The sequence below is a fragment of the Fukomys damarensis genome, unplaced genomic scaffold, assembly GCF_012274545.1.
Source record: "Fukomys damarensis isolate Sample0158 unplaced genomic scaffold, DMR_v1.0_HiC HiC_scaffold_19, whole genome shotgun sequence".
Taxonomy (NCBI): domain Eukaryota; kingdom Metazoa; phylum Chordata; class Mammalia; order Rodentia; family Bathyergidae; genus Fukomys; species Fukomys damarensis.
In genome coordinates, this window is record NW_022900931.1 from 25,046,911 (window position 1) to 25,057,547 (window position 10,637).

The 10,637-nt window shown below is 37.0% G+C and overlaps 1 protein-coding gene across 1 annotated transcript; it reads right to left on the reverse strand.

Annotated features, from left to right (window-relative positions):
• Nucleotides 1-3,446: 3,446 nt before the first annotated feature.
• Nucleotides 3,447-9,867, reverse strand: Cd69 (CD69 molecule). Its single transcript, XM_010607792.3, has 5 exons — nucleotides 9,759-9,867; nucleotides 6,702-6,824; nucleotides 5,471-5,670; nucleotides 5,024-5,127; nucleotides 3,447-4,015 (listed from the first exon to the last, which is right to left on the reverse strand). Exons 1-5 carry the CDS (start codon nucleotides 9,820-9,822, stop codon nucleotides 3,907-3,909), a joined length of 600 nt encoding a protein of 199 aa, XP_010606094.1. The 5' UTR covers nucleotides 9,823-9,867; the 3' UTR covers nucleotides 3,447-3,906.
• Nucleotides 9,868-10,637: the final 770 nt, after the last annotated feature.

Here is a 10,637-nt window from a genome sequence, read left to right on the forward strand (position 1 = left end):
ACCCCTGCTTTTTTCTGGGCTCCTGTCACATGGAGAATTGTTTTCCATCCTTTCACTTTCAGTCTATTGGCTTCTTTTTGCACTAGGTGTGTTTCTTGTATACAACATATTGTTGGATTTTGCTTCTTAATCCATTCTGCCAATCTATTTCTCTTGATTGGTGAATTGAGGCCGTTGACATTGATAGTTATAACTGATATGTACTGACTTATTATTGTCATGTTATTGTCCTTTTGTTGACTCGTCTTTAAGTTTTTGTCCTCTCCTTTTAGTTTCTTGCCTTGCCTATTTGATTTGCTCTGTTGGGCCTCCTGGTGTTGTGATCTTCATTGTCTTTTCCTAGGATATTGTTTAAAATTCTTTGTAGTGCCGGGTTAGTATTCATGAAGTTTCTCAAGTGTTCTTTCTTTGTCATGGAAGTATCTTATATCTCCGTCCATTTTGAAAGAGAGTTTTGCAGGATACATTAGTCTTGGTTGTAGGTTGTTTTCTTTTAGGACTTGAAATACCTCACTCCAAGCTCTCCTTGACCTGTGGGTTTGCATTGAAAAGTCTGCTGTGATTCTGATGGGCTTTCCTTTTCATGTGTTTTGTTTCTTTTCTCTCACTGCTTGTAGTATTTTGTTCTTCTGTTGGGTTTCTTGGATCTTGATTATTACATGTCTAGGTGCAGATATTTTTTGATCATGGCTAGTTGGTGTCCTATATGCCTCGCTTATCTGTATGTCTAATTCTTCCCCTCTGTTTGGGAAGTTTTCTGTCATTAATTCTTTGAACAGCTTTTTTAAGTCATTTGCATTTTCTTCTGGTACTTCATGGATTCCTATCAGTCTTCTGTTATTCTTATTTGCATCATCTAGGAGTTGTTGGATTGATTTCTCATGCTCCCTTACTGTTTTTAAGAGACCTCTCTTTTCATGGTCACTGTCTGCTATCCTATCTTCTATATCTGAGATTGTATCTTCTCAATCTTTTATTCTATTGTGTATGCTTTCAGTAGAGTTTTTAATCTCCTGTATCTGTTTGATTCTGTATGTCTAATTCTTCCCCTCTGTTTGGGAAGTTTTCTGTCATTAATTCTTTGAACAGCTTTTTTAAGTCATTTGCATTTTCTTCTGGTACTTCATGGATTCCTATCAGTCTTCTGTTATTCTTATTTGCATCATCTAGGAGTTGTTGGATTGATTTCTCATGCTCCCTTACTGTTTTTAAGAGACCTCTCTTTTCATGGTCACTGTCTGCTATCCTATCTTCTATATCTGAGATTGTATCTTCTCAATCTTTTATTCTATTGTGTATGCTTTCAGTAGAGTTTTTAATCTCCTGTATATCTGTTTGAATCTGTTTAATGGATTCCATTTCTTTCCTATGTTGGGCATTCATTGTTTCCATTTCTTTCTTATGCTGGGCCTTGATGGCTTCTATTATGTTCCTAAGCTCATCTATTTTTTTGTCAGTTTCTGTTCTGGAGTCTTGAATCATGTCTTTCATTTTGCTCACCATCTCTATGGTTATATGGGAAATAATTTCTGTTTTGAATTTTTCTAGAGCTTGATTGATCAGGTTTTTTTACTTCCTGTGCTGTGAGTTCTGAGTGTCCTGGAGGTTCACTATCTGATTTTTCATCCTCCTTTGCCCTACTATTTGCCATTGGTGGACTGGAAATCCATTTTCATGCCTTGCTTAAGTGTTTTCTCATCTTTATTTTTGCTGTTGGGTTGCTCTTGATTCTATCTCTGGGTCATTAAGTCTTCCTGATATCATTGTGTCCCAGTCTTTGATTCTCTAATGATTTATAGACATTCTTATTTTCATAATTGAGAAAACAACTCATCAAATCAATCCCTATCCTTTGTCCCTATCGATACAATCAGGAACATAATCACATCAATCACCACCCTTTATAGCCTCTGCAGAGTGCATCCAAGGACTGGCTCAGTCAGGGGATCTAATAGCCAGGGGTGGGGGGCAACAGTGCTCAGGGGTGCCTGCATGGCTACCCTCCTGGAGCTGTGTCAGAGCCAATCAGTGGTGCCTGCTGGAAACTTCACGGCTCCAGAGGAGGCCCATAGTATGGGCCAGACCGTGCAGCAGAGGTGGCTCTGAGTCCAAGCCAGGGCTATGACGTAAAACTTAACCAGGTACTGTTTTAAGGTCATTTTGATGGACTAATTTAACTTATAATTAAGTTTAACTAAATTTCAAACATCTAACATCTGGTCAGTGGGTGGCAGAAATGAAACTTAGCCTACGAGGCTCTCATCTTCTGGCTCTTAGCAGCTACACTTTTATTTATAGATCCCACAGCACACCAATCACAAGACAGTAGTTCCAGCATGACTCAAGAGGAGATTGTTGTTGTTAATAATAGAATATTAGAGTTTGGAAGCCACCTGATTCACTTTGCAACTATGGGAACTGAGGAACTCAAAAGTTAAAGGCACTTGTACACCATTTCTTACTAAGGTGAATATTAGACCCTCATTTTTCTGTATATCATAGTCGTGGTAACAATTTAAAGATATAGTATTATACATTTCCAACCTTCAGAAAAGGAAAATAGTTCAAAATACACTTCTAAGACAATTTTGAAAGTTATCAAAATTTTTTTTTCTGACTAAAATAATCATTGAAGATCGTGAATGCCTTATTTCCATTTGGTAACTTATTTCTTCTAAATAACTAAAACACAGTATTTCAGGACTGAGCAAGATGTTCCCAGGACCTTGGTTATGTGGAACAAATATCCCTGAACTTCTGCCGAATGCAGAAAAGTAGAAACAGTGTTTTAGGATTCATGAGCATGAACACAAGTTGAAATGTAATTAAACCATGTTACAAAACAAAAGTTTCAGTCTAGACAGGATTTTAAAAAAGTCATAGTATTTTGTTTTCTGCTTTCTAATAGTGACATGTAATTTTTTCATTTTGAATGAGTACTTCTTGGAAACCATTATGTTGATTCTACTTTTCTTTTCATATACATAAAAGCAGCTTTACAACTGTACTGAATACAAACAAACTTTATTGCACATAGAAAATACTTCACATGGAGTATTGCATGGGACAAGGTGGGTGGGACAGACACAGACCTGTTGTCAGGTAAGACTGGTATTATTGCAGAGCCGATCAATATAGAAGTCATCTTGATAGAGATTTCTCATACCACATATTGCACATTTTCCAATCCTTATCTGCTCTATAAATATTCTTCCTAGTCTCTGCTTTTGTCCCTTCTTTGAAAAACATTAAAGGAAGAGACTAAAGGCAAAGAAGTATGTACCCCTGAAAAAGACCTGTCAGCAATTAAGGAAGTTAAAAAAGTAAAAGGTCAACACTATTCTTTTTGGGAAAAAAATGACAAAGTTACATGGTAAATTTCTGCAAATAGAGGAAATAGTACAAAACTTAGTTCCACAGCATTTGTTCACTTTTGAACGCTTTCTGAAATATAAGGATTTCCTTTAAAATGAGTGTCTGTGTTACCAGTCAATTTCCATTTATCTACATTCACTTTTTACTACCACTATTTAACTCCTTCACATAGTGCAAATGCTTGATATACACTCGTTTTGTGGTAGTCATTCAATAATAAATAATAACTTTAAACCTAGTTATTTTATTATGTATTTAAAAAATATAAAGTGCACCCAAAAGACTTCATAGTCGTTCTTGGACATGGTTATCCATTAATTTGTGATATTTTCAGCTCATGGCAGAAAGAAATCACAAAGCAGATCTTCCTGGAATTTCTCTCCTTTCGGTCCCACAGTTCGGTCTGGAAGACAAGTTTCCAAAGGAATACAAAACTTGCTCATCAAGTCTTGACAGAGAGGTCTGACTGCAGGGCAGCATCCGTGGAAAGGGCTTCCCTGAAGCTTGGTGGACTAAGGAAATGCTTCCCCGTCATCGGGAGGGTCTGCTGCAGACCCAGTGCAAACTCTGCCCACATTCTGCACTGCTCACCTCCCTGCTGTTCAGAAATGCGCAACTCTCAGTCCCTGTGAGGTTGAACCTGGCAGACAATAAAGTCAGAATCATTTCCTGCTCATCACTTCCAATCAGGTCCATGAGTGTACAATTCGTATTGACATCTCCTTTGCTTAAGTCAGCCACTAAAATAGTCAGCATCTAATGTGTAGGGAAAGTGGATACGAAGTGACAGGAATATTTGGAAAAATTATGCAGAATTAAGAGCAAAGAGTTCTGTTCACTCGGTTGGCATTTCACCAAGGAGATGACCCTTGGTCACTTCTGAGTTCACAGATTTTTCAAGAAATGCTTTGGAAATGTCATGCATTCAGCAACCACACATACTTGAGCATAGTTTCAGGGGTTTTACAGCCCCTGCAGTCCACCTGCTGATTATGGGCCCATTTGAAACTTATTAAGAATACCTTTATTAGAGAGCTCAGCTTAAATCTTGATACTGTATCAGTATTTGTTATAACATTATTAAGAGAGTGAAAAATGTATTCAACTTTGGGTTTTCAGCTCAATGCAAAGCTTATAAAAAGTCCTTCAAAATTTAAAATGTGATTTAAGCACAGGTAATGAAAATAGAATTAGATCTCTAATTCTGGGCTATGTTTTCCTTAGGTTCATAGAAACTCACAATAAGGAACTGAAAATATTGTTCATTATCCTCTGATCAGACGAAAGTTGAGGGAGAAAAAAAGGAAATCCTTTTCCAAGAATGGGCTCATCAGTCATCTTCATAACTATTCTGGGAGTACGTTGAAGCCAAATCTATTACAACTACTGCTGAGAAAAAGGATACCATAGGAATTTTTTGTATGATAGAGAAAATAGTATACTAAAACGTGTCTTTAAAGAATTATAAGCAGTATAAGCAAAAGAAATTGCGAGATCTGTGCTCATGATGAGGTCACTTGGCCTTCACGTTGAACAGAGCTTTGAAGGAAGTAAAAGGGAAAGAAGAAGTAAAAATGAAACAAGAAAAGAAGGATGGTTTTCCTGCAGAGCCAGCCTGAGAAAGATGACAAGAATCCCCGACACTCACCAGTGATTAAATTCTTCACCATTTGTCCATTTCCAAGTCTGACCTGTTCCATTTTTCAGCCCAATCCAGTGTTCAGCTCCACCCACATGTCGTTTTAGAAAGATCTGAAAGCACAAATAAAGTTTCACATGAAACAGCTGGCCGAGCAAGCATTTAATAAAGTTGTTTCTCAAAAGTTGCAATCTGGGGCATGAAGACTGAGCTGGTCACTTATTACATCTGTGTGAGGTCAGTGTTTTGAGATTTCCAGCCTTGGATGCCAAGCAATTGCATCCCATTTAAAAGACTATATTGAAGTATTTCATCTTTACCTTAGACTTATCATATAGCTGTGGCTAAATTTTTCTGTGTATGAGATAGGTACACTTCTTTCACTTAAAAATGAATAAATTAGAAACCATAGATTAACTATATAAAATGAAATTATGAATTTGTTTTGTATCTTACCATGTCCTTTTCAGAATCAATGACAGCAAGAGTAGCACCATTTTCAGAGCAAGAGTTTTTAGCTGAGGTCCAGCTCTTTGTTGTGGTGGAAAAGAAGTAGCACTTCCTGTGGTACAGAACCCATGCATCTGGGCACGGAGACACATGGCTGGCTGATGGCAGGGAGAACTCATTCTGGCCTGGACAGTTGTATTTGCCCACTGTGAACAGGAAAGTGGTTTGCTTAGTAGCAGAAGAAGTCAGATACACTCAGCTTGTAAACTTGATCTAGAGAAGCTATGCTGGGAGAGGTGAGGAAGGATGCAGTCCAAAGAAGACCATTCTGAGGACAGTGAGGGAAAGCAGATGACCAACTACCTGATTTTTCCCTGTGCCTAATCATGACTGGATGGGCTCTTAGCATGAGAGGCATCTTTATCCTAATGTCAAAAGCAGGCAATAAAATGGAAAAAAAAAAGGCCCTTGGACTAGAAAAGGTAATGTGCATTGTAAATTCCAAGTAAAATTTTCAATCTAATTGCAGAGGCATAGAATTTGAAGATAGAGTAGTTATAAAACTAGACTGAGAGAAGATAGAGTAGGTATAAAACTAGACTGAGAGAGTAAGCAGATAAATAATTCAAATTATCAGATAACCAATTCAAAGAAAAAAAGCAACAGCTGGGGATGTTTCATAAAGTTGTAAAATTTCCTATTTGCAAAAGAAGCACATTTATGTTGGTGCCCATGTTGATATGAGGTTTTTACCATTATTTCACTGCTCACGCTTAGGGAGATTTTAGTTTCTGGCTATAGACTTAATAATCTAAACCACCATTCTGTGGCTCTGCAATTAAAGATAAAAGAATAGTTATTTTATTTGGATTAATTTATGGCTTAGCTATTATTTTTTGTCCTTGTGGCGAATGGAGGGTAAGTGTATTTTTCTAGCTAAATATCTCTTCATTTAAATTCCAAATTAACCCAGTTCCTCCTAGATGTAAATATCTTCTCTAATTTTCTCTTACAGTAATGTATAAATCTTAAACACTTAAAAGTATCACAGTAATCATTCAAGGAACACAGAACTATAGTTAGTCTTCTTCAAGAACTTGGCTATGTATTGTATATGACATAATTAAGATTAAAATTCCCGATTAACTGGACCAGGCTAATACCTACTGATTTCACCTGGGCATGAAGGCTTACAGCTAGGAGGCGTTGAGAGAAGATGTAGGGAGTGAAGACTCACCTGATAAGGCGATGAGAGCAATGATTAACATGGTAATGAAGACCACAATGAGGACAGCACATGGGATAGGAACTTGAAGAGACCCTTCGTGCTGTGTTTCAAAATGGAGACTGGCAGCATTATCTGAAAAGGAGACGGTGATGAGTTTGGGAAGTCTTTTAGGACTGAGCGTTCGGCATTATTATGAGTCATTTAAATTTTCAAAAAGTAATGTGTTTTTCCATGTCCTCTTGAATGTTATACAAACGTGAAATAGGATGATTCAAGTGCAGACAAAGAAGCTACAGCAATAACAATGAGAACAGTGACTGCATTTCTGTGTGTGAGAGAGGTTAATTCAAAAGGAACAGGACACCGTGGAGCTTCCTAAACTGAAGGGAATAATCAAGTGTTCACACAACTGTGGTTACACAATGATGGTAACTTGTAACATTGTATACCTATTGTTTGTATGTTCCTGTGTATAAAATATATTCCAATTAAAAATTACACATAAATGTGAAATATTTGAATTTTCCAAGTGTTGTCATAATAGTGGAGAAAAAAGCACCATTATAGAAGAGATATTGAGTAGAAGATAATTTTTTATTTATGCTTCTGTATAATGATAAAACAATACCAAAACTATCTTTAACCAATGAGAAATATTTCTATGGAAGGATTTGGAAGAGGTAGACATCTACTGGTAAATGAATAAAAGTAAATAACTGGAAAAAAAAAGAGTAAAGAATTTTGTGGCTCAGATTTGGACCCTGCTGTTGAAGAATGAGATATCAAGATTTTACAAAAGGCGGGGAGGGGACCACCCTAAGCATATCCTAGTGTGTTCACAAATTCCCTATTACGATTACTAATTGTGTTCTTAAAAACTGAAATATAAAATGGGTACTTGCTTGACATTATAACTGACAAAGAAAAAGTCTCTAAATATAAAAACATCCTGTTTTTCAATGTGGATCATTTCACAACTAAAAAGGTGTTTTTACAAGATATTGCTTGAAATGTATGTATTTTTTCCACTCAAAACATTTCTCTAAAGGTGAATTTCACGAAGGAATGTTGCTTTCTTTGGAGTAATTTATCATGCAGCTACTATCAACATCAACTTTTGCCTCTTCTAAGGGTTCTTTTCCCCTTCACATATCTGCTTCCAGATTTTGCAAGTGAAGTCTTTCGTTTACTCCTGTCCAGCCCTACTTCTCTCCACTTCTCAAAGCAAATCTTCCTTTTTTCATCCATAGACAACTTTCATAAGAAGCAGTCTTTGGCAGGTCAGGTAGCAAGTTCAGAGATCTGTTTAGTTTCACTTCTCACCACATGAGAGGCAATCATGCTGCTTGGACTTAATGCTGTTAATATCTCTGGCTGCTCAGCAAGCACTCAAGGATCCAAGTAACTATCAGATCTCAGAGCTAGCACCACCCATTGGTCCACCCAAGATGTAAGATATGGAGGCGACTCTCATGTGACACTTTATTTACATTAGTGAGTGCTACTGTTAACCATTTTGTCTTGTCACCTAGGTGACAAAACATTCCTCCCACTGCACACTTCTGCTGTGATGATAGGTCCTCTCTGTTAATGGAGAAACTGAAAATAGATTCACCTATTTGTTACTGATTGAGTCACCCAAGGATGATACCCAATGATTCTTCATCCTACCAAAACAGGTACATGGAATAATAAATATCCAATAGAAAATTGTGATGACCATGGGTAACATTAAGAATTTCTACATCAGGCCAGGGATTTAGTTCAGTGGCAATGCCTGGCTCAGAAGCACAAGGTCCTGAGTTTGATACACAGTACAAAAAAAGGTTTTTTTTTTCTACATCATGTTCTCTCAATCATGCTCTCTATACACTCAATAAATTTAGCATTTTCTTTTCTTCAGCAGCTTAATGGAGCCATAAAGTTGTGGCTCTCCCAGTTGCCTAGAAATTTACATGACTTGTACTTTTTATTCACATTTTATTTATGCTCTTAAACAAAAGTTGGGTTGATCAAAGGTCAAAAAAAGTTGGGTTGATCAAAAGTTGGGTTGATCAAAGGATACTTTCTACATTAAAACCAAGCTAATAGATAAATGATCAAAAACCAGTTTCTCCCTCTGGAGTTTGTTTTGGCTCTGCTGTTTCTAATGGACCTCTTTGTTAACTGGGTAGTCCTTTCTTACAAGTAAACTCTTAATTTCTAAGTGCTAGTACTTTGGGAGATCTTATTCATTAGGGTGAAAGAGAGATAAAATAAAAAAAAACAAGAAAGCTTATAGAAACAAGATAGAAAAATAAACAAAGAAAAATTTTGGTAATAGAAATAGAGTAGATATATAGATACAGCAAATAGAAAAGAGGAGCATTTATAAGATGATCACACTTGGATGAAAAACAAAAGAAGAAAAATAACCAGCTATGTAGAATTTGAAGCCAGTGACTAGAAGAGTAAAGTAGAAAGAAGAAAAAAGATTTCCATAAAAAGCCATTAAAATAGAAGATTGCATTTTTGAGAACTTCAAAAAAAAAATTCACCAAGTAAATTACCACCGGCCACTGTAAATTTTCAGGTATTTTTACAATGGTTTCTGAAAGTCTGAAATCTTGCCCATTTCCAGCAACTGGGGGATTCTGCCCCAACAACACGGGACGAGGCACATGGAAGGCAGACAAAACTACAAAATGCGATTGCTTAAATGGACAACAGAATTTCCCACAGAAAGAGGAAACATTTCCCAGAGTGTGCAGCGGTGGATGTAGATTTATAAGGGGGTAGATGGGCTAGGGCAGGGAGTTTTGCTATTAAATCTAAAAGTTGGATGATAATTTGATTCAAAGAAAAATATCTTTAAAGATTTTCTGAAATTCACCCTTGTAATATCCTCGCATCACAAGTATTTATGGTCCCACGGATGAAGAAATTCTGTGTTTACCTATTCCCAGTTACTCTTTTATGTGGACTGAAATAGAATCTAACCAAGTTCCCTGAAACGCTAGTTCTCTAACAGCATTATATGTAACAAAGAGCTATCATGAGGGTATAAGAAATCAAGATTTGACTTACTCTTTTTCCCTTTCTCCTGATGCAAAGAACTGCTCTCCGTTACAGGACAGTCTTCAGAATCCATCTCTACTGTTAAGACTGCCTGGTGAATTTCAAGGCGAAACAGCCTGTAGTCTTCTTTGGAGCTCTTGCTCAGTCTCTGGGTTCTCTGAGGCATCTCAACGTTTATATCCGGCCGGCTGTCTCCGCCCCTTCCTTTTTACCTCCTGTGTGCCCTGCTCTGCCAGTTCTCTTTAATTCATGCACCAGAGACCCAGACAGTGGATAGTGTGTTGTTGTGGTGAGGTGCGGGGTTTCCCGGCCACCTGAAATGTGCTTTCTCACAACTGTAGTGCATCGTGAAGACAAGAGGGGGATTTTCCCAGACTCAGAAACATCCTTCCTGAAGCTTTTAGAAAACAAGAGTAATTCAGGAGATAGTATAATCTAAGTAATGAATTAAAGGTTAGAGATCCCTATGTTTGATATGTGAATAATTTAGAGGCAAAAATAGCATTTTTCTAGAATCCTATTCACTGATTTATTTATATATTTAACAACTAGTATTTATTGAATAACTGTTATATACCTAACAGTGTTTTGGGTCAGAAGATTTATTGTTGAATAAGAATTGTAAAATCTCTGTCCTTATGAATCTCTCTCCAGCCTGGAGGTGTTTTAATTAGGAAGATATAAATAAATTGGCCTTCAGAAGAATGCCATTCACCTCTTCCCTGGGGACAAGTTCTTTTAAGGTAGCATTTTCACAAGTAGTTGTTTCAATGCAGGAAATAGAAAGCTTGCGGTCTGGAACTTCCTTGCCATGTGCTAAAATTGTTTATCTTAAATTATCTCTCTCAGTCTCTCCTGCTACTTTCCTTGCCATGTTTTGCAGTCGTT